Source organism: Anomaloglossus baeobatrachus, chromosome 7 (genome assembly GCF_048569485.1).
Source record: "Anomaloglossus baeobatrachus isolate aAnoBae1 chromosome 7, aAnoBae1.hap1, whole genome shotgun sequence".
Classification (NCBI taxonomy): Eukaryota; Metazoa; Chordata; class Amphibia; order Anura; family Aromobatidae; genus Anomaloglossus; species Anomaloglossus baeobatrachus.
In genome coordinates this window covers 236,865,693-236,889,859 of record NC_134359.1, presented here as the reverse complement: position 1 = coordinate 236,889,859, position 24,167 = coordinate 236,865,693, and the positions used below count along the sequence as shown (strand labels likewise).

Sequence of the window (24,167 nt, the reverse complement as noted above, 5' to 3'; positions counted from 1 at the left end):
GGAAAGGAGTGTGCTGCTCACTGAGCAGCAGCTTGCTGGGTCAGATGTGGGGGAGGATCGTAGTAGGGAGTGGCAGGACGGTGAGGTAGGTAGCTGGGTGACAGTTAGAAAGGGGGGCAAAGGGAAAAGTGCTAGGAAGGCTAGTCCTGAACTGACACACCCCAATAGGTTTGCAAACTTGGCAGATGAGGGGGATGTCATTACAGGGGTAGCATTGCTGCAGCAAGGCATGACCTCTGAACGCCAGAGGAGTGTCTGCTCCAGTAAGGGGGGGAATAGGAGTGCAGGGCAGGCAAGACAGGTACTGGTAGTGGGGGACTCAATTATTAGGGGGACAGATAGGGCAATCTGTCACAAAGACAGGGATCGCCGAACAGTGTGTTGTCTTCCTGGCGCTCGAGTTCGGCACATCGCTGATCGGGTTGACAGATTACTGGGAGGGGCTGGGGAGGACCCAGCGGTCATTGTACACATTGGCACAAATGACAAAGTTAGAGGTAGGTGGAAGGTCCTTAAAGATGATTTCAGGGAATTAGGTTGTAAGCTTAAAGCATGGACCTCAAAGGTGGTATTTTCGGAAATACTACCTGTGCCACGAGCCACACCAGAGAGGCAAAGAGAGATCAGGGAGGTTAACAGGTGGCTCAGGAATTGGTGTAGGAAAGAGGGTTTTGGGTTCCTGGAGAATTGGGCCGACTTTTCAGTTGGCTACAGATTCTATGCTAGGGATGGGCTGCATCTTAATGGGGAAGGTGCAGCTCTGCTGGGGCAGAAAATGGCTAGAAGGTTGGAGGAGTGTTTAAACTAGGAATGGGGGGCGAGGGTATTCACTTTATAGAAGGGGAATGTAGTGCAGATAGTGACCAGGGCACAAGTAATGAAATTGGGGGTGGTACGGGGGGAAGGGTTAGGACAGTTAATACAGTAAGCAGGAATATAGGTACAGAGTCATACGTAACGTGCATGTACACTAATGCCCGAAGCCTCACAAATAAGGTGGAGGAATTAGAATTAATATTGTTGGAAGAAAATTATGATATAGTGGGGATATCAGAGACATGGCTGGATGAGAGCTATGACTGGGCTGTTAATTTACAGGGTTATAGCCTATTCAGGAATGACCGTACAAATAAGCGAGGGGGAGGTGTGTGTCTATATGTAAAATCATCCTTAAAACCCATCCTGCGTGACAACATATGTGAGGGTACTGAGAATGTAGAGTCCCTATGGGTGGAGATAAGGGGGGGAGAATGAATAATAAAATACTGATAGGGGTGTGTTATAAGACGCCGAATATTATGGAAGAGGTAGAGAATCTCCTCATAAAGCAAATTGATAAAGCAGCGAGTCTCGGAGAGGTAATTATTATTGGGGACTTTAACTATCCTGATATAAATTGGGGAACAGAAACTTGCAGTTCCAGCAAAGGAAATAGATTTTTGATAACAATGAAAGATAATTACCTTTCACAAATGGTACAGGACCCCACAAGAGGGGGAGCACTACTAGACCTTGTACTAACCAATAGGCCAGACCGCATATCAAATATACAAGTTGGGGGTTACTTGGGGAATAGTGATCACAAAATAATAAGTTTTCATGTATTCTTTAGTAAGATGTCTAGTAGAGGGGCTACAAGGACACTAAACTTCAGGAAAGCAAATTTTAAACGGTTGAGAGATGATCTTAGTGCAATAAACTGGGATGATGTACTAAGTAATAAAAGTACACAAAGCAAATGGGAGACTTTTATGAGCATCCTGAATAGGGCTTGTGCAGAAAATATACCCTATGGGAACAAACATGCTAGAAATAGGAGGAAACCCCTATGGCTAAATAGAGCTGTAAGGGAAGCAATAAAAGAAAAACAGAAAGCCTTAAAAGAATTAAAGAGGGTAGGTAGTGATGAGGCATTATATAATTATAGAAAATTAAATAAAATATGTAAAAAGCAAATTAAGTTAGCTAAGTTTGAGACAGAGAGACTCATTGCGAGAGAAAGTAAAAATAATCCTAAAATATTCTTTAACTACATAAACAGTAAAAAACTGAAAAGCGATAGTGTTGGCCCCCTTACAAATAGTCTTGGTGAAATGGTGGAAGGGGATGAGGGTAAAGCCAACCTGCTGAATGACTTTTTTTCTACGGTTTTCATACAAGAAAATGCCATGGCAGATGACATGACCAGTGATACCATAAATTCACCCTTGAATATTACCTGCTTAACCCAGCAGGAAGTACGCCGCCGCCTCGAAATCACTAAGGTTGACAAATCTCCGGGCCCGGATGGCATACACCCCAGAGTACTACAGGAATTGAGTTCTGTGATAGATAGACCATTATTTTTAATCTTCTCAGATTCCTTAATAACAGGGTCGGTACCGCAGGACTGGCGCATAGCAAATGTGGTGCCAATATTCAAAAAGGGGACAAAAACTGAGCCGGGAAATTATAGGCCGGTAAGTTTAACCTCTACGGTTGGTAAAATCCTTGAGGGTTTCTTGAGAGATGCTATACTGGAGTATCTCAAGAAAAATAACCTTATGACAGAGTATCAACATGGGTTTATGAGGGATCGATCCTGTCAAACTAATTTGATCAGCTTCTATGAAGAGGTAAGTTCAAGCCTGGACCAGGGAAATGCAGTGGATGTTGTGTATATGGACTTTTCAAAAGCTTTTGATACGGTGCCACACAAAAGGTTGGTACATAAAATGAGAATAATGGGGATAGGGGAAAATATGTGTAACTGGGTTAAAAACTGGCTAAGTGATAGTAAACAAAGGGTGGTTATTAATGGTACGTACTTGGACTGGGTCTCAGTTCATAGTGGGGTACCACAGGGGTCAGTATTGGGCCCGCTTCTTTTCAACATATTTATAAATGACCTTGTTGGGGGCATGCGGAGTAGAATTTCAATATTTGCAGATGATACTAAACTCTGCAGGGTAATCAATACAGAGGAGGATAATTTTATATTACAGGGAGATTTATGTAAATTGGAGGATTGGGCTGAGAAGTGGCAATTGAAGTTTAATGTAGATAAATGTAAGGTCATGCACTTGGGTAGAGGAAATAACATTTATGATTATGTACTTAATTGTAGAACACTGGGTAAAACAGACACAGAACAAGACTTGGGTGTATGGGTGGATGGTAAACTTCACTTTAGTGGACAGTGTCAGGCAGCTGCTGCCAGGGCTAATAAAATAATGGGATGTATTAAAAGAGGTATAAGTGTTAATGAAAAAAATATAGTTCTACCTCTGTACAAGTCACTAGTGCGACCGCACCTAGAATACTGTGTACAATTCTGGTCACCGATATATAAGAAGGACATAGCTGAACTGGAGAGGGTGCAGAGAAGAGCCACCAAGATTATTAGAGGAATGGGTGGGCTGCAATACCAAGACAGGTTATTAAACTTGGGGTTATTTAGTTTGGAAAAACGAAGGCTTAGGGGGGATCTAATCACAATGTATAAATATATGAGGGGACAGTACAGAGACCTTTCCAAAGATCTTTTTACACCTAGGCCTGTGACTGGAACACGGGGGCATCCGCTACGTCTTGAGGAAAGAAGATTTAATCATAATCACAGACGAGGATTCTTTACTGTACGAGCAGTGAGACTATGGAACTCTCTGCCGCATGATGTTGTAATGAGTGATTCACTACTAACATTTAAGCAGAGCCTGGACGCCTTTCTTGAAAAATTTAATATTACCAGTTATGTATATTAGATTTTATGACAGGGTATTGATCCAGGGAACTAGTCTGATTGCCGGATGTGGAGTCAGGAAGGAAATTTTTTCCCCATTGGAACTTGTTTGCCACATTGGGGTTTTTTTTTGCCTTCCTCTGGATCAACATGTTAGGCTACGGGTTGAACTAGATGGACTTAGAGTCTCCCTTCAACCTTAAAAACTATGATACTATGATACTATGATAAAACACTGTGGCCCTCATGAACCTAGAGACTCCGCTCCATTCCTTTTATATTCAAATGTTCTCACAAGAATCTGAGAAATCCCTTTTATATAGTTAAAGATAATAATTTTTTCGATATCCATTAAAAGAAGATAGACAACATATACACACACGTGCAGGTTCAAAAAAGAGAGAGTGCAAAAGTGTACACCACAAAGATGTCTACTTCAAAAGACCACAAAGGTGTACCCTTTAAGCACAAAAGGTGGTATACCAGGGACAGCAGTCCTATACAGACAAAAATGTATACATATATAAATATATATATCACAGAAATAGAGAAAGAAAGTAAGAGCGTGCGCGAGAGAGAGGAGAAAACACTAAGTGGCCCTAATCTGTTACTACCTTGCCATGGAGGTTGACACCCTAAAGGTAGAGCACGTTGTGGCGCTCCTGCTCGAGGTCGACTCTCATGTTGGAAGACATCCCCTTAAGCTGTCACCTCAACTGCCATTCAAAAACACTTTCCCAGGCCGCAAGGGCAGTAGTAGTGGTCTTACGATAAGTAACAGAACTGACTGATAGCACTCTTCCTTATCCTGCATAGCATATATCAGATATCAATAGCAGATCACTTTTATGTATGAGATGATGAAATGTATGGACCATGTGTAATTCACTATGCCACTTCTCTTTGTATTTCTTGCTTCTTGGTTCATAAAAACCCCAGTTAGCTTTTTCTTTTATGTCATATATGATATTTAAGAACCTCTTACTGATTTTTTTCTCCATTTATCATATGCTTCTCAACAAACTATGTCATTTGTTGTGACAGTTTGTTCTAAGAAAGGGGCAGTTTGTGTTCAGTTTCTGAGGAACATCTTGCAGAATTCTGGATGCAGAGTGGTGAATTGTCAGTGAATGGAAAGTCAGTGTCAATTAGAAAAGAAATCTGTTAGTAAGCCAATGAATTTCAACATGACCAACCCCTTAGCAGGCCATTTGCTTTGGACAGTTGTTTCTAGTGATCGTTCGGGCAACAACCATCTTGGCTGTCTCTGCCACGCTCATTCGGCCAAAAAGTGACTTATCTCTAAGAGATAATACATACATCAGACTGTTGGCTGAACCCGTCTACATCATCAGAACAATCAAAGTTCAGCTCACCCCTTTAGAAGGTATACGGAGTCCTCCGGCTGCTCGGAAAGGCAGGTACCGTCACCTGTAGCAATCATAAGAAGAGCAGGAAAATCCGGCGCTTCGGAGTGTATCAGCCACCACTCAGGATAAATTTCCAACTTGCTTATTGCTGTTCATTAAAAAGTGAAGCATGTACAATATCTCGATACAAAAACTTCCAGCATGTAGAAAAAATATTGACAGTGCTACGCGTTTCGGCTACATATTGTAGCCTTTGTCAAGTGATGCTATCAAGTCTGTGATGCACTTATTAATCCTACTAGTGGGAAAAACTCCTGTTGTAGCAGGTGTTTTTCCTGACCAATTAGTCAGTAACATTAACCCTTTAGACATAGTCATGGAATGGATCAGGCATAATACAGAGGTATAAAGTTTACCTGCCGATATATCAGAGAAAAAACATTCACAATTAACAAATAACAGGTATGATAATTATGCACAAAAACATATGTAAACCATTGTAAACAAAGACAAAGCAAAAAACCACATCTTATGTCTAGTTTTATATAGAAAACATGAATGTTCACTTTCAATGTAGAAACCATCAATAATGGTGTTGTACCCCTATATAAAACCTACAGGCTCTATTGTATACATTGACACATGAAAAAACTATTTCGGGTGAAAAATGATTGAAAAAAATGATTGAAAAAAATCGCATCATGTGTTGACATATCCCCTATTATAAAATATGTAAGAGTATTATCTAGATTAGGTCCTAAGACTAATAAATAGGAACCATACTAGAAAAAATAATACAAAATGCAAAAAAAACGCATCAAGTGTTGATCTATTATGAATAAGATTCATGAATGCTTGCTATAGAGGTGTATGTGTATGATATATGCCTGCATAAGGAGATCATGATTTAACCATATTTAATACTTCTTAGAAAAATGTCTGAATAGAATCATACAAAAAGCCACATGAAGCGTCCGTTTTCTGTGTGTAAAAATCCCCACCTAACTGTAGTAAATAAGTCTATTTATTTGAGTTGGTTTCCAACATAAGAGAAGGCAATTTCCGTGAGCATGAACCCTTATGTATTAGGAAATCTTATTCCTGACAGGGAGAGTTATCATGGTTTTTTTTTTGGGGTTTTTTTTAAAGGGATATGTCAACACATGATGCGATTTTTTTCAATCATTTTTTTTCAATCATTTTTCACCCGAAATAGTTTTTTCATGTGTCAATGTATACAATAGAGCCTGTAGGTTTTATATAGGGGTACAACACCATTATTCATGGTTTATACATTGAAAGTGAACATTCATGTTTTCTATATAAAACAACTAGACATAGGATGCGTTTTTTTGCTTTGTCTTGGTTTACAATGGTTCACGTATGTTTTTGTGCATAATTATCATACCTGTTATTTGTCAATTGTAAATGTTTTTTCTCTGATATATTGTCAAGTAAACTTTATACCTGTGTATTATGCCTGATCCATCCCATGACTATGTCTAAAGGGTTAATATTACTGACTAATTGGTCAGGAAAAACACCTGCTACAACAGGAGTTTTTCCCACTAGTAGGATTTATAAGTGCATCACAGACTTGATAGCATCACTTGACAAAGGCTACAATATGTAGCCGAAACGCGTAGCACTGTCAACATTTTTTCTACATGCTGGAAGTTTTTGTATGGAGATATTCCACATGCTTCACTTTTTAATGAACAGCAATAAACAAGTTGGAAATTTATCCTGAGTGGTGGCTGATACACTCCGAAGCGCCGGAATTTCCTTCTCTTCTTATGTCTACATCAATAAACACCAATAGTTAGAGGAAAATACCAATATCACATCACAAAGTAATTAATCTTTCAAATAGTCTTGTATAGAGATCATACTATATGTGAGGGTATATTGGACCAATAGGACCATTCGGATTCAATATAAATCACCCAAAAAATTAACCGAACAACAGGTCATAAAAACAATTTTTATTCATGTCTAATAAAAAATTGAACATTACATATATGTTTAAAAGGCACACTGTGACTGAAAAAAAGGGGCGTCACAAAATTACATAATAACACATAATGTCATATAATACCATGTAAAACCATACCGTGGTGTGGGTGAACAAACAGGAGATAATGCAATCTTATAGTATATATAATGTAAATACAAATATGCACATGTCAATCATATCACACATATACATATGCATAAGAATGGAGGCAAAGAGCACTAAACTGCAGCTGGGGACAAGCTACAGAAGCACAAATACCTATCTCCGTAGTAGCCAGTGCAGTTCACCCAGACCACCGCAAAGGAATTCATTAAATACAGGAGGCAGTAATAGATGGAGGAAAAAACCCTCAAAAATGTCAGAGTACAATTAGGGTGTACATAGTAGCGAGATATTTACCAAACTAATGATGTAATGCTGCCTCCTGGTAAGGAAAAGGACGCCCACACCCCGACGCGCGCACGTTTCGTTGCCGTCTTCCTCAGACCCCCTGAGGAAGACGGCAACTAATGATGTAATGCTGCCTCCTGGTAAGGAAAAGGACGCCCACACCCCGACGCGCGCACGTTTCGTTGCCGTCTTCCTCAGACCCCCTGAGGAAGACGGCAACGAAACGTGCGTGCGTCGGGGTGTGGGCGTCCTTTTCCTTACCAGGAGGCAGCATTACATCATTAGTTTGGTAAATATCTCGCTACTATGTACACCCTAATTGTACTCTGACATTTTTGAGGGGTTTTTCCTCCATCTATTACTGCCTCCTGTATTTAATGAATTCCTTTGCGGTGGTCTGGGTGAACTGCACTGGCTACTACGGAGATAGGTATTTGTGCTTCTGTAGCTTGTCCCCAGCTGCAGTTTAGTGCTCTTTGCCTCCATTCTTATGCATATGTATATGTGTGATATGATTGACATGTGCATATTTGTATTTACATTATATATACTATAAGATTGCATTATCTCCTGTTTGTTCACCCACACCACGGTATGGTTTTACATGGTATTATATGACATTATGTGTTATTATGTAATTTTGTGACGCCCCTTTTTTTTAGTCACAGTGTGCCTTTTAAACATATATGTAATGTTCAATTTTTTATTAGACATGAATAAAAATTGTTTTTATGACCTGTTGTTCAGTTAATTTTTTGGGTGATTTATGTCTACATCAACAAGTTCCGCCGATATTAGTGTATTGTGTATGAGGACTTTTGTTTTTAAGGGAGATAAACTGACATGTGGGCCGAGTCTCCCATTTACAGAAATGCTCATTTGGCCGAGAAGTGACTTATCTCCAAGATGTGATCCAATTTGCAGTTCGAAATAAGACATACAGTCAGGGCCAGAAATATTTGGACAGTGACACAAGTTTTGTTATTTTAGCTGTTTACAAAAACATGTTCAGAAATACAATTATATATATAATATGGGCTGAAAGTGCACACTCCCAGCTGCAATATGAGAGTTTTCACATCCAAATCGGAAAAAGGGTTTAGGAATCATAGCTCTGTAATGCATAGCCTCCTCTTTTTCAAGGGACCAAAAGTAATTGGACAAGGGACTCTAAGGGCTGCAATTAACTCTGAAGGCGTCTCCCTCGTTAACCTGTAATCAATGAAGTAGTTAAAAGGTCTGGGGTTGATTACAGGTGTGTGGTTTTGTATTTGGAAGCTGTTGCTGTGACCAGACAACATGCGGTCTAAGGAACTCTCAATTGAGGTGAAGCAGAACATCCTGAGGCTGAAAAAAAAGAAAAAATCCATCAGAGAGATAGCAGACATGCTTGGAGTAGCAAAATCAACAGTCGGGTACATCCTGAGAAAAAAGGAATTGACTGGTGAGCTTGGGAACTCAAAAAGGCCTGGGCATCCACGGATGACAACAGTGGTGGATGATCGCCGCATACTTTCTTTGGTGAAGAAGAACCCGTTCACAACATCAACTGAAGTCCAGAACACTCTCAGTGAAGTAGGTGTATCTGTCTCTAAGTCAACAGTAAAGAGAAGACTCCATGAAAGTAAATACAAAGGGTTCACATCTAGATGCAAACCATTCATCAATTCCAAAAATAGACAGGCCAGAGTTAAATTTGCTGAAAAATACCTCATGAAGCCAGCTCAGTTCTGGAAAAGTATTCTATGCACAGATGAGACCAAGATCAACCTGTACCAGAATGATGGGAAGAAAAAAGTTTGGAGAAGAAAGGGAACGGCACATGATCCAAGGCACACCACATCCTCTGTAAAACATGGTGGAGGCAACGTGATGGCATGGGCATGCATGGCTTTCAATGGCACTGGGTCACTTGTGTTTATTGATCACATAACAGCAGACAAGAGTAGCCGGATGAATTCTGAAGTGTACCGGGATATACTTTCAGCCCAGATTCAGCCAAAGGCCGCAAAGTTGATCGGACGCTGCTTCATAGTACAGATGGACAATGACCCCAAGCATACAGCCAAAGCTACCCAGGAGTTCATGAGTGCAAAAAAGTGGAACATTCTGCAATGGCCAAGTCAATCACCAGATCTTAACCCAATTGAGCATGCATTTCACTTGCTCAAATCCAGACTTAAGACGGAAAGACCCACAAACAAGCAAGACCTGAAGGCTGCGGCTGTAAAGGCCTGAAAAAGCATTACAAAGCAGGAAACCCAGCGTTTGGTGATGTCCATGGGTTCCAGACTTAAGGCAGTGATTGCCTCCAAAGGATTTGCAACAAAATATTGAAAATAAAAATATTTTGTTTGGGTTTGGTTTATTTGTCCAATTACTTTTGACCTCCTAAAATGTGGAGTGTTTGTAAAGAAATGTGTACAATTCCTACAATTTCTATCAGATATTTTTGTTCAAACCTTCAAATTAAACGTTACAATCTGCACTTGAATTCTGTTGTAGAGGTTTCATTTCAAATCCAATGTGGTGGCATGCAGAGCCCAACTCGCGAAAATTGTGTCACTGTCCAAATATTTCTGGACCTAACTGTACCAGATTGATATTTTCCCCAACAATAAACTGTCTATGTCTCCCATATACGTCAGCTGTCAGCTGAACCAATCTACATCGACAATTTACACCAAAATTAGACGAATGGGTATGAGGGCTTGATTTTTAAAGGAGACAAACTGACCCTAGAGACGTCTGTCCAGGACTGGATATACGCACAGGAACCAGTAAGAGTGCCCACCTCCACCTCCAAAGCACATAGAATTGTACATTATCATAGACTTTTAAGCTGCAAAGGGCCTATATATTGTTTTTGCACAAGGGCGCTATTTTGTTTGTTTTCACTCCTGGGGCTGTCAGTGGCTTAATCCTCCTTTCCATATTGAAAACACATTCATGTGACTCACAAAATACCATGACGAGCGAGTTGCAAAAATATCCAATTGGGTCCGACTATTTACTAGTTGCTTGTTGAGGTTCTGGTACCTTGCAGTCACAATGACACAAAGCTGTCCCTCAAGCTAGGCATCCCTATGCTATCGCTAGTCTCAAGGATACCCCTAATGGTGGGGATGACACAGTCTCCTTCCTTGGCCTGCTCCTGACGAGTCCTGATCCGATTCCCCCTCCCCCCAAGTAGGGACGAGACAGGAGTAAAATGAAAGTCACAGATATAGAGAAGGGAAACCAAAACTCTGTATCACAGCACGCAGACACAAAGGTAAAGACAATTAGAGATTCAGGAGGAAAAACAAGAGTTGGAAGGAAGCTACAAAACAACAAGGGTAAAGTCCACAACTGCAACAACCAAAGAGCACAATTTTCACTGTGGCACTTTTACCCATGCCAACTATAGATTCTATGTTGATCTGTGAAGATTCCAGTTTTAATAGAAGTGGAGCAGATGGGATTAGCCTCCCCACCACATGTGATCAAAGGAATCTAACAAGCAGATTAGCAGAGATTAACTCCCGCTAGCCTGCCTATGATTCAGCACACAGCAGGTCAATGGCAGAGTCTGCCTGTGTTGATCCCATACACCAGAGAAACCATCGGGAGAGTGTCAAAATCTACAATGTGAACAGAACCCGATGCCGCCATGACAGATGGCAACTTGCACTCTGGGCGGCACGGTGCTTGCAGTGCTAGGGTCCTGGGTTCTAGTCCCACTAAGAACAACATCTGCAAGGAGTCTGTATGTTCTCCCCGTGTTTGCGTGGGTTTCCTCAGGGTTCTCCGGTGTCCTCCCACACTCCAAAAACATACTGATAGGGAATTTAGATTGTGAGCCCCAATGGGGACAGTGTTGCCAATGTATGTAAAGCGCTGTGGAATTAATAGCGCTATATAAATGAATAAATATTATTATTATATCACTTTCACTCTGCCTCCATGTAGCAGCAGCATACAGTAAAGCAATCATTGGACTTACTGTCAATTTCCCTGTGTAGATCAAGCACAATAGTCTTTTAAATCTCTTAAAGTAAAAATGTCAGAAAGCTAAAGTACAGGATTAATTTATCCTAATGTCGGGATCTTTCTTCTCTTTTGTCTTACAGGATTGATGACATTCAGCTGTGTAAGGAAATCATGAGCCTGAAACAGGAACTGCAGAGCTTGGTGGATGCGCCGGGTAATTGCTCCAATTTGCCATAAAATCTAAATATGTATAACGCACCAGTTTTAATTGGTTAGTTAAAGTAAACAGCTGCGTCTTCCATATTAACGAGCTGAAGTCTGGTGTAATGACTGGAAAGTGACTCATACTTCTGATAACTTGATTAAAGCAAAATATACATTGAGCATATCTGTAGCATGTTTTTCAATTTATAAAGTTTTATGCTTCTTATATATCTATTCAGATTTCTTCATTTGACTGATCACTTTTTTATTTGTAAATTGCTCATTTAAAAAAAAAAAAAAGTATATAATTGGAGAAAAATAAAAATTTGATATACACAGTCTCATGTACACAATAGTATTAAAGAGGTTTTCCTCAAATTTGAAAGATATCCCTTACCTAAAGGATAAGGGCAAAGCTACGGATTGGTATGGTCCTGACTTGGTGGAGTCCTGTCTCAATAAGACAGAGGTTGATTATGTGCCCATCTGCTCCATTCATTCTCTGTGGGACTGGTGGGAGAGTAGCGCTCCCCAATGACCTCCTAAGCCCAGAATAAGCAGAGATTTAAAGAACTGGTACGTAATAGGTTGTGTCCCTCCCTTTGATATGGGCTCACACGGCGAGCCTGCATCTTTCCCTGCACCTGTTGGTTGATCAGATCAGCAGACATGTGCCTCTAACAGACAGGGAACATGAACTGATGCCCCCTATGGGGGCGGGAAATGACGCGCTTCCAGTTGCCACTTGTTCAATCTCTGACAGCGGGATTTAACTAGTTTACAGGCGTGGGTGGATCTCCGATCCACCCCCACCTGCTACAGGTGCACGTTGGCTGACCTGATCAACCAACAGGTACAGGGAAAGATGTGGGCTCGCTCCTGTCTGCCTGTCCCAGAATTAACGTCCATGACGACAACAGGGGGAGGAAGGCCAAGCAGGCAGACAGGAGCGGGAATAGATAGGAAGACCTGACCCACATATACCTGCCCCTGTCTGCCTGTCCCGGAATTAACGTCCATAACGACAACAGGGGGAGGAAGGCCAAGCAGGCAGACAGGAGCAGGAATAGGTAGGAAGACCCGACCCACATATTCCTGCCCCTGTCTGCCTGTCCCGGAATTACAGTCTATGACAGTGACAGGGAGAGGAAGGCCAGGCAGACAGAGGCGGGAATAGATAGCAAGACCCGACCCACATATTCCCTTCCTTTTGCACCTGTCAATCAAATAATGTATTACTGGAACTTTTCTTGCCCATATTTCTGAAATAAAACATCTAATCTCTGAACTAAAGCTATGTTTACATTCAGCATCCTAGCACCAGTATAGCACTGGCTTTACTTTATATATGAAAATCCTGCTGGTCGGTTCCTTTTAATGGAATATTGCTGGATTGCAATACCAGATGCAACCAATGGACAAGAGTGGTGCTGATTCTGTGGAAATAAGTAGATCCTTATTTCTATTCTTATAAATTCCCTTTAAATATTTTTTTCCCTTATAGTTGGCATATAAGTAAGGCTAAGTACACACATCCTGTGTTTTGCATCAGTCACAATCCGTAGCCTTGAGGAATTACGGAATCCTGCAAAATATTTTGCAGGAATCCTGTATTTCCCCATAGACTTCTATTAGTGACGGATTGCGACTGATGACCCTGCGTTGCATCCGCTGCGTCGCGGTCCGTCGTTTTTGACTGACCGCCGAGCGGGGAGCAACGCAGAATGTAACGTTTTTTGGGCCGTCAAAATTAACGCGCCGCGCAGGAATCCGTCGCCATCCGTCAAGCTTGTAATGCATGTCTACGGTGCTGGATTCCGTCGTAATCCGTCTTACAACGGAATCCAGCGCAGGATTCCGTCATGCTCTACTGAGCATGCCCAGCATGCTTGGCACGCCCCAAACACAGACGGATCATGACTGATCTGTCAAAAAACGGACGCACAGCAGATGTAACGGACGCAACTGATCCGTTTTTTCACAGATTTCCTGTGAAAGGAATCCTGTGAAAAACACATCAGTTGCATCAGTTGACATCTTGAAAATGACTGATCCGTTGCTGACGGACCTGACGGATTGAAAACACAGGATGTGTGAACTTAGCCTAACAGGATATTTTTTAAAAAAAATTATTTTAGGAAGTTTCCAAAATTTGTTTTTCCTTTTACACTAGAATTTCAAAGGGTTTAAAACCTCTTATGCACATTAAGTTCTAAACTGCTGCAAAATGGAACATTACTTCTCTAATGCGTTTGGTGGCAATCGGTCACTGAGCGGTAATCTGGCATCCGGAGAGAATCCCTGCTCCTGACAGTGTCTGCTGCAAATTCCTTAGGATTACTGAGAACATCTTCTGGAAAATAACCGCACTAAAGGAGACAGGACAATGGAGCCAGAGGCAAATCCCATCCCACACATTCCCCATGCGTCTCTCAAAATCATGCCGAGGAATAAGACCTGCATGTCGTGACTTTGCTTCATGTAGAAACTCTATGGAATTGTGTATGTATCAAAAGTTCATGAAGCAAGGAACAGTAATAGCCTGGAGCCATTCCTGTGAACCTCCACAGATTACCAGTAATGGAAGATTATAGCTCCATCCAATGTGCCTTATATCCAGGGAGAAAATCATATAAAGTAGAAAGTAAATCAAATATAATAGTAATATAATATATTATATAATAGTGAGAGGAAAGCACCACTGATAAAACCAATATTTCATAAATCCCTTACAGAGAAGGAGAAAACAAATGAGAAGAAGAAACGAGAAGATGAGTTGATCCAGAAGATTCAGAAGTTGGTACAGAAAAGGGACTTCCTTGTAGATGATGCGGAGGTGGAGCGGTTAAGGTGAGTGTAAAATCATATACCATTGGGAATTGTGTAATGCGCCATCCTGCCTGAAGAGGCGCTGCAGGGAAAGTAAACTCTTGCTGCCAATTTCCGCCGCTGATCACAACTGATGGGTGGTCACCGAAGAAGGTCATACTATAATCTGCTTCATGTCAAGGGACCTTGCTAATAAAAAGAGATAACCCAAAGTATATTTCCTTTAAGGAGTATCTGTAATATATACTGTATAAACATTCTCACTAAAAGTTTATAGGTTGAGTTGCTTGTCTGGAAGCTGCACAATAGGTGTTATTGTAAGAATCACACTATGAAACATCAGTGACTAAAGCCTTCTAAAGTGTGTGCTGGTGTTTCTACCACCCGTTACTCCTCCCTAGGTGGCCATTTATGGTTTAATTGTTGGGACGCGTTCCTTGCAGAGTGACAAAAGACACTTTGATCTTTAAAAAAACAAAAACTCTGTACTGGTATACAGATATAATAAATAGTAGGTACAATTCTTGGAATATACAGCTTTTGTTTGGAACATAGGTACCAACTTGTCAATTGCAAAAGGCAGTAATAAATTTATCAGTTGCAATTCAGCTTCATAATACAGCAAATCTGGGGACCGGGTCCCACATCCTCCTGTTTTCTTCACCTCTAGAATACGGTTCCAGTTATACAGTGTCAGACTAGGGCGGTAGGGGCCCATCAGTAACATTGACTCTGGGGCCCACTTAACTACATGCAAACATTACATACACAAATTTACCTATGCATCTATCATACTGAGTGGTTTGTAAAATGAATGATGAGATGCCTCCTTAATCTCTACATAGTGAAACAATTGTATTGTGCTAACTACTAATTATGTTGAGGTAGGAGTAAGTGACATACTACTGAAAAGGGTCCCACCGGAGGATTCTCCTACTCTCCTGTGGGCCAGTCCGAGCCTGCTTCAGTATGATTCCTCATTGTCCCTGTCAGGCAAGCTTAGTTTCTGTTAGAAATTCCATGGACCTGGCCAACTCTTGGCTCTCTTTGCCAGCTCACTGTTCCCGGGTGACCCACTCTCAACTCACAGAATCTTCTGGACTTCATTTCTCTCAGCTGGACCATCCCCTTCTCTCTGTCCTTTGGCCTCTCTCTTTTCAATCTCTCTGAAGCTCCTGTGCTTCACAGTATTTTATGTCATTATCTCTCCAGTCTCCTTTTCTTGCAATATCTGTTATTTATCTTGCACTATGGTCTTTAAAAGGAAACCTCAACTAGAGTGCCTTCTTATATCGACCAAGTTCCTTCCCTTCTCTAAAACCCTCTGCATGCTAAGTAGTAATTCTTTTTTGCCTAGACCAAACCCCTTAAAGGGAACTTTTCATTCAATTTATGCTTCCTAAACAATGCGCAACATAAATCAGATCCGGGCTGTACCATTTTCATATTCCTGTGACTTTACAAGTAGGAATAAGTGGACCTGTGGAAGTTCAGGTTCACAGAGTTCGGCCAGACTTAAGTTAAAAGTTCAGTTTGGGACCTGGACTTGACCCAAACCTGACCCCGAACCCCATATAACTTAATGGGGACCTGAATTTTGGTGCTGTAAAATGGTCATAGTAAAGGCTAGGGGGCTGCAAAAGGAAGAAAATGGAGATAAGAACAGAACAATTGCCCTGCAAACAAAGGTGGATAGGAAATGAATAGAAACAAAAATGATATGAGGTCCCCTCTATTTTGATTACCGGTGCAGGTAAAGCAGATAGCTGGAGGCTGCAGCCCTGAGCTGTCTGCTTTACCTTGGCTGGTTATCAAAAATAGAGAGGATGCCACACCATTTTTTTGTAATTATTTATTAAATAATATAAAAAAACACCAAGTGGTACCCCCTATTTTTTTATAACCAGCCAATGTAAAGCACACATCTGGGTGCTCATATTATCAGGCTCGGAAGGCCCGTGGTTATTTGACCCTTCCCAGCCTAAAAATGGCAGCCCACAGCAGCCCCAGGACTGGCAGATCCACTAGATGCACCAGTTCTTGCGCTTCACCCTGGCTCTTCTAGATTGTCATTGTGTACTGTCAATCAGGGTAGTACTTTTGAAGTTGATGTCAGCTGTGAATTGACAACTATCATCAAGCCCAGGGCTTAGAATGGAATATTTTAATAAAGATTCCCCCGCATTCCCTCATTCACCAATTTATACATTTAAAAAAATCCTCCAAGTTCTGATGTAATCTAATTGTGTAATGTCCATGACGCTCATCGATTCCTATGGAGCTTTATTCTGAGAATCTTCTCAGAACAAGGCTCCATAGGTCACTTTCGGTCAGTGACTGTTCTGGAATTTCTCATGCTTGCTTGTTCAGAGAACATTCTCAGAATTACTCTATAGATATTGATTTGCGTCGTGGGACATTACACCATTAGATTACGTTGGAACTTCGAGGATTTTTTTTTTAATTAACAAATTGGTGAATGAGGGAGTGTGGGGAAATCTTTCAAATAAATTATTTTCCTGTGTGTGTGTTTTTAAACTTTACACTTGTTGGGTTAGTAATCTGGGTATCTGATAGACACCTACCATTACTAACTCCTGGACTTCATGCCAGCTATCAACTCACATCTGCTATCAACCCCAAAAGTTTCACAAGGATTGCCACCTCACCAGGGCATTTGAGAGGAGTCGAGCAAAGCAGTAGCATTGGCACATCTAATGCATCTGCCACTTCTGAGGCGGCTGTGTGCTGCTATTTTTAGGTTAGGAAAGTCCAAATAACCATGTGCCTTCCCAGCCTGATAATACCAGCCCCTGGCTGTCTACTTTACCTTGACTTATTAAAAATAGGGGGAACTGCAAGGTGTTTTTTTGTTGTTTTTTTTTAAATTAAAGAAAAAAATTGAAAAAATGTCGTGGAATCCCCTCCATTTTTGATAACCAGCCAAGGTAAAGCAGACAGCTCAGGGCTGGAGCCCCCAGCTGTCTACTTTACCTGCTCTGGTTATCAAAAATAGTGGGGAGCTCACGATTTTTTTATTTTGTTCACAACAATGTACAGGCATCTTCCACATGCAGAAAAGCTTGTTGATTGCCTGACCTGCAGCCTTTCAACAAACTATAATAGAATCCAAACTCTCAAACTTGGATGCAGACTTCCATGAAACGAGTTTGAGCCCTGGACACCAGGTATCCGGTACGATCCTTGAACTTTACCGTTCATCCTTATTTACAAATGCATATTAAATGCTCGTGTGTTATGATGAAGATATTACCATGAGCTACAAATTGCACCTTCAATCTGGTACCAATTCATTTACATTCTGTTGTGGTATAAAATATATATCTACAGATGCTCAAAGCTACTGCTTTTTATCACAGAGAAAAAGAAGAAGACAAGGAAATTGCAGACTTCTTACGCATCAAATTAAAGCCACTGGACAAAGTTACAAGACCGACTACTAGTGAGTACTTGTCACTATTGTGTCTGTATGTCCATGTTGACCACATGACTTCAACCAAACTGGAGTCTCCAAAAAGGAAGACCTCCATATGCATACAGCTGTTTCGAGGTTCTTGATCCTTGTCAGTACAGAGTAAGATATTGGTTGGTTGGGTGAGAGGCCTTTGATGGAGGTATAGGGGGTAACATTTCTGCTCGAGGCCAACTTATAACTACAAAAATACATACAGCTGCACTCTAAAATGCTAACATTGAATGAGGGAAGTCTGGTATTGCATTACTGCTATAGGAATATTTTAAAAAAAGAGATACTTATCTTATGTATTAGCCAATACATGTGAGCCTGGTAACCACGACAAGGTGATCTCTAATATATCGTATTTTTCGGACCATAAGACGCACTTTTTCCCCCCCAAATGTTGGGGAAAAGTGGGGGGTGCGTCTTATGGTCTGACTATAGGGCTGCGGCCGGGAATGAGGGTGCCGCCGTGGAGCGGGTCATCGGCAGCACGAGCAGCCTGTAGCAGCCTGCCGTGACCACGTGGGCCCGCTCATTACATATGCACGCCCATCCTCCCGCCCATGTCTCAGCGCTGAAGCCGGTGCTGACAGGTGGGTGAGATGATGGGCGGGGTTGATGGGTGGGGGGGGTGCGCGCATATTAAACAGCCGGCTGTGATCACCCCTGGCAACTACAGGCTAGAGTGATTATGTGCGGCTGTATTCACTGCCCCCCGCGCATCATCATCAGCGCGGGGTGCAGTGAATCAGTATACATACTCACCATTCCCCTGCAGCTTTGGAATGTCCTCGCATCTGCCAGTCAGCTGATCTGTGTAGAGAGCGGTGAGCACAGCGATGACGTCATCGCTGTGTGCACCGCTAGTCACGCAGATCAGCTGACCGGCAGACGGGAGGACATCACGATGCTGCAGGGAAGTGACCGGTGACTGCTCCACATTCCAGCGGCGCTGCTGCCGCCACAGACAGGGGGAGGAGAAATGCTGCATGGAGCGAGGAAAGGTGAGTATAAACGGGTTTTGTGGTTTTTTGTGTGTGATACAGAATACATGCCATATACCAGGATGGGGCTATTTATCAGGATGGGGTATATAGCAGGATGGGTATATATAGCAGGATAGGTGTATATATAGCAGGATAGGTGTATATAGCAGGATGGGTGTATATAGAAGGATGGGGCCATATAGCTGGATGGATGGGGTATATAGAAGGATGGATGGCGGTATATAGCAGGATGAGAATATATAGCAGGATGACAGTATATAGCAGGATGACAATATATAGCAGGATGGCAGTATATAGCAGGATGGCAGTATATAGCAGGATAAGGGCATATACCAGGATGGGGTACATATACAAGCAAGGAGGATGGGGTACCTTAGCAGAGAATTTGGGGACATTACCCCCATAACAGTGTCAGCAGAAGATCCTCGCCCCATAACAGTGTGTCATGACCACATTTTTTGCTTAAAATTTTATTTTCCTATTTTCCTCCTCTAAAACCAGGGTGCGTCTTATGGTCCGGTGCGTCTTATAGTCCAAAAAATGCGGTATATACACCGGGATTCTAACTTGAAATGCCTCTATCTGGGTTAAAAACCTACATGTCTAGGCAGAAAGGGTGGACACAGCCTGGTTACAGGGCGGAGTGCTCAGTCAAAAAGAAATGCACTACAAATATATCAAAAAGATTGACCCGCACATCCAACAGGTGTGAACAGGTGCCAGCTGAAAACACATAACTACAACAATACATACAGCTGCACTCTAAAATGCTAACATTGAATAAGGGAACTCTGGTATTGCATTACAGCTATAGGAATATTTGAAAATAGATAGAGGTATTTCAAGTTAGGGTCCCAATATGACCTTGTCGTGGTTACTGGACTCACATGCATTGGCCGATACATAAGCTAAGTATCTTTTTTCAAAAATATTCCTCTATGCAATGCTAGAGTTCCCTTATTCCTTGTTAGCATTCTAGAGTGCAGCTGTATGTATGTTGTAGTTATAATGTGTTTTCAGCTAGCACCTGTTCACATTTGTTGGATGTGCGGGTCAATCTTTTTGATATATTCGAGGCCAACTCATAGACATTGCTGGGGTTATACTGTATGTTTCCCTAGACCAGTTTGACTTTTATAGAAAAATGTTACCCTCTTAAAACTTTTGTAATTAGGTGACCAGTGCCCATGTAATTGCTCCATACTCAACTTAGATTATAGGGGTATTCTCATCTCCAAGATCCTATTCCAATATGTAGTAGGTGCAATAATAATATCAGCAATCCACTTAGATTGCTCTTTCAATTGCTTCATGATTTTTTTTATCAAGTTGCACACTTTATTACCATATGATATATATACAATATATGTTATGGATATAAGTGGCTAGCCTCGATGTATTCAGAAAATATCTCAATAATATGCAATGTTTGTATGATACAATGTCATATTTAATGCTGCAGGTTCTTCTCCGGAGAAGAAAATTGAACTTCCACCAACTAAACCTTCATTAACAAAGACAGGAATGGCTATCCTCAAAGATTGCTGTGGCACCACCCAGTGCAGTGTCATGTAACACACAGCCTCAGTGCAGTCGTCTGAAGGCTCCTACGAGATGATGGGTTCCTTAGCCGAGGGTTCAATGCATCTAGAATCCTGCTACCAGAACTGTTCGTGCTGTAGATATTACAGGAACGCATTTACCAATAGTGTATCAATAGTGAATCCCTCGCTGTCGCATGGATCACTCAATGAGCATGTTTAAGAGGAGCGTGTATGTACCAAAATACCTACATATATATGTATATAGGGTGGCCAGCAAACTGCACTGTTTTGTACCAGCCTGAGTGATTACTTAGTAGAAATAGCAGTCTGTGTCCTGGTCTCCTTTTGAGAAATTAACATGCGCTGTCAAATAAGACTGAGTACAGCTTATACGTGTGACCTGCAAAGCCAACGGGTCACTTTTCAATCGTTAACAAGACTGCCATTGACCCCTTAGGATTGGCCGACAGGAACAAAAACTACAATCAATAGCAAAAAAATAAAGAAAAAAACAAAAAACAAACCTTTTGACATAAAATAATCTCATATTATTCATGAAAAAATGATTCAATTATTGTTTTAGTTCTTTTTTTAACCGGTCCATTTTGCAACACAACCTATCGGAAGGGGTAATTATGACTCTTAATGCCAATGCTTTAGATTTCATACTATAAAAGTCAACAGGCAGATGAAAACAAATGATCTGAAGGGTCTAAATCACATTTATATAGTTTATCGATGTTTGATTAGTTTTTCTGTTGTCGAAACAAATTTCACTCTTCTCTAAGTGTTGAAGGTGTAGATCAACATGGCGGCATCCACACCGATACTTTACTAATATTTTCAGGGTAGCTTTAGATCTTGGAAATTGTATCCAGTAGTTTTCTAAATGATTTCAACAGGGTCAAGGTACAATATTTTTTTCAGAATTAGGAGAAAACCATTCCTATGAAGATTTCTCATATATCACTTAGCATTTTGCTATTGACCTCATATAAAACCTTTGACAAAATCTGCCAGGAAACACCTAAAAATAAAGCAGATTAATGGAAAAAAAATACTGTCATACCAGCCAGAAGGATGAATGCAAATCTCACTTTTAAGAAAAGCTGGCCATAAGTGGAAAGATTTCTTACCGATACAATAAAATAACCAATTTTTGGAATTCAGAGGAGCTATCATAGAAATCATAAGAAAATAAATATTTTAACAGAAAAATGTTCATATTGTTGGAAATTTTGTAAGATTTCTTTGTTCCCTGACACAAATTTTTACTCGTTGATAAAGTCCACAATTAAAAAAAATTTTAAGCATGAAATATTCTGATTGAGAGAACAGATTCCCATAGGTAAGAACTATTCATTTTTGGTATCAAGTTAAGGGTTACCTTACATGCCCCCATTCCTGTACATGCCCCTGACACTAGCAGGAGTTCAGCGTACATTGGCACAGAACAAGCCCAGGGAGAGCTATGGCATTTTAACAACAAGATCCTACTAAAGTAGAGCTTTGATTTGAGGCCCAGACTCTTGAGATCTCTCCACACTCGATGTTTAGGCGTTTCGAAGGTATGTGGAAATACATTGATGATCTGTAATATTAAAATCACTGACAGATGATGTAGTAACATTGGTTATCCTGTCACAATGGCTGCTGTAAAAGGGTGGTTCTAAACATATTAGATGGCAAGAGAACAGCCCGTTTTTGAAGTTGATGAGTTGGAATTTTGGGAAATGGGCAAGTGGAGAGATCTGAGCTCAATAGGGATGTATAACCGAAAAAATGAAAAAAGGATAGATCAATGGTGAATGGGAAACAAGGGTCATGGCTCAATGATGTGCATGGAGAATAAAAACAAGGCATTCTGTCCGATCCCACAGAAAAACTACAGTAGTGCAAAGTACTGAAAAGTGGGCTGTTGTCTATGATAGAAAGTTGTCAGATACTACAGTGCATCACCGGGTGCTACATATTGGGTGGCATGGCCAACGAGTAGAGATGAGCAAACTTGAGGTTTGGTGTTCATACCAAACACAAACTTTCCCAAAAAACCCCAAAACAAAACAGAGCTCGAGATCATAGTTTGGGTGCTTTACATATGCTGACCCCTTGCGCGAGCATCGCTGTGCTCGCGTACGCTGAGTGTAGTATGCACCAAAAAAAATAAAAAAATAAAATAAGAATGGAAAAAACCCTGCCCACCCTCTCCAGGAAGTGTTTTGGTTATGGCTGGCTGCATAGGGGCGGAGATCTGAACTGCCCAATTAGTGACTTCCATTGGGGTTCAGGTCAAGTCTGGGTCCCAAACCGAACTCTCTAAAGTCCGGCTGCACCCGCCAAACCAACCTTCTATGGATTTTCTCATCTCTACCAAAGACCAGTCAAGTGCTAAACCCGATTCCACCACTGAAAGCTCCTACACTGGGCGACCATGTGTGTATGTGTTACTGACCAAGGGAAGAGATGGGAAGGAAAGGTATCAGGATCAATGTGATACTACTTTCGTAACCATTTATAATATATCATACAAAAAACTGCGCTACACAACATATAAAGAATTAAATTTTATTATTTCAAATTTTACTAACAACTAGTATCAATAAGTGGACATGGCGTCAGCAGAGAATGAAAGACAGAAGACAATTGTTTCCCAACAATATAACATAACAAAGATTAGATAAACAAAAAATACACTGTATATCCGTGATGAACCAATTATTGATGTAATATCCCCAGTACATGGACTACTGTGATTCCAGATAAGGAATCAAAAATAGATGTTGGTAGGCAGGCAATGTATGTGAATTAGATACCTCGTGATAAGGTAAGGATAACCATTATCAAAAGAATTTGAATAGTAATACTTGGTAAATAGCCACCACACTTAGCCCTGCACAAACAAGTAGCCAAGGAACCACATCAATCCAATAAGGGGATTAACAAAGTAAACAATGTAAATGATCACGGGTATGTTTAAGGTCCAGTCACACTAAGCAACTTACCAGCGATCCCAACAACGATAGGGATCGCTGGTAAGTTGCTAGGAGGTTGCTGGTGAGCTGTCACACTGCGACGCTCCAGCGATCCCACCAGCAACCAGTGACCAGCCCCCAGTCTCCTAGTTACAGCACACATCAGGTTAATTAACCCGATGTGTGCTGCAGCTAAATGTGCACAGAGCAGGGAGCAGCGCACACTGAGCGCTGGCTCCCTGCTCTCCTAGTTACAGCACACATCGGGTTAATTGCCTGATGTGTGCTGCAGCTAAATGTGCACAGAGCAGGGAGCAGCGCACACTGCTTAGTGCTGGCTCCTTGCTCTCCTAGTTACAGCACACATCGGGTTAATTACCTGATGTGTGCTGCAGCTACATGTGCACAGAGCAGGAGCCGGCAGCACAGGCAGTGAGAGCGGAGGAGGCTGGTATCAAAGGTAAATATCGGGTAACCAAGGACAGGGCTTCTTGGTTACCCGATGTTTACATTAGTTACCAGCCTCAGCAGAAGCTGGCTCCCTGCTCACTGCACATTAGTTGTTGCTGTCTCGCTGTCACACACAGCGATCTGTGCTTCACAGCAGGACAGCAACAACTAAAAAATGGCCCAGGACATTCAGCAACAACCAACGACCTC

General features: G+C 41.3%; 1 protein-coding gene across 1 annotated transcript in view; it reads left to right on the top strand.

The window, feature by feature from the left end:
* The window catches only part of BMERB1 (bMERB domain containing 1), a 251,038-nt gene extending 229,285 nt beyond the window's left edge, over positions 1 to 21,753 (top strand). The window contains exons 3-6 of the mRNA XM_075317971.1: positions 11,611 to 11,684; positions 14,410 to 14,524; positions 17,884 to 17,966; positions 20,454 to 21,753. Of these exons, the coding sequence (XP_075174086.1) occupies positions 11,611 to 11,684; positions 14,410 to 14,524; positions 17,884 to 17,966; positions 20,454 to 20,566 (385 nt within the window). The 3' untranslated portion in view covers positions 20,567 to 21,753. The remainder of the gene's footprint in view (positions 1 to 11,610; positions 11,685 to 14,409; positions 14,525 to 17,883; positions 17,967 to 20,453) is intronic.
* Positions 21,754 to 24,167: the final 2,414 nt, after the last annotated feature.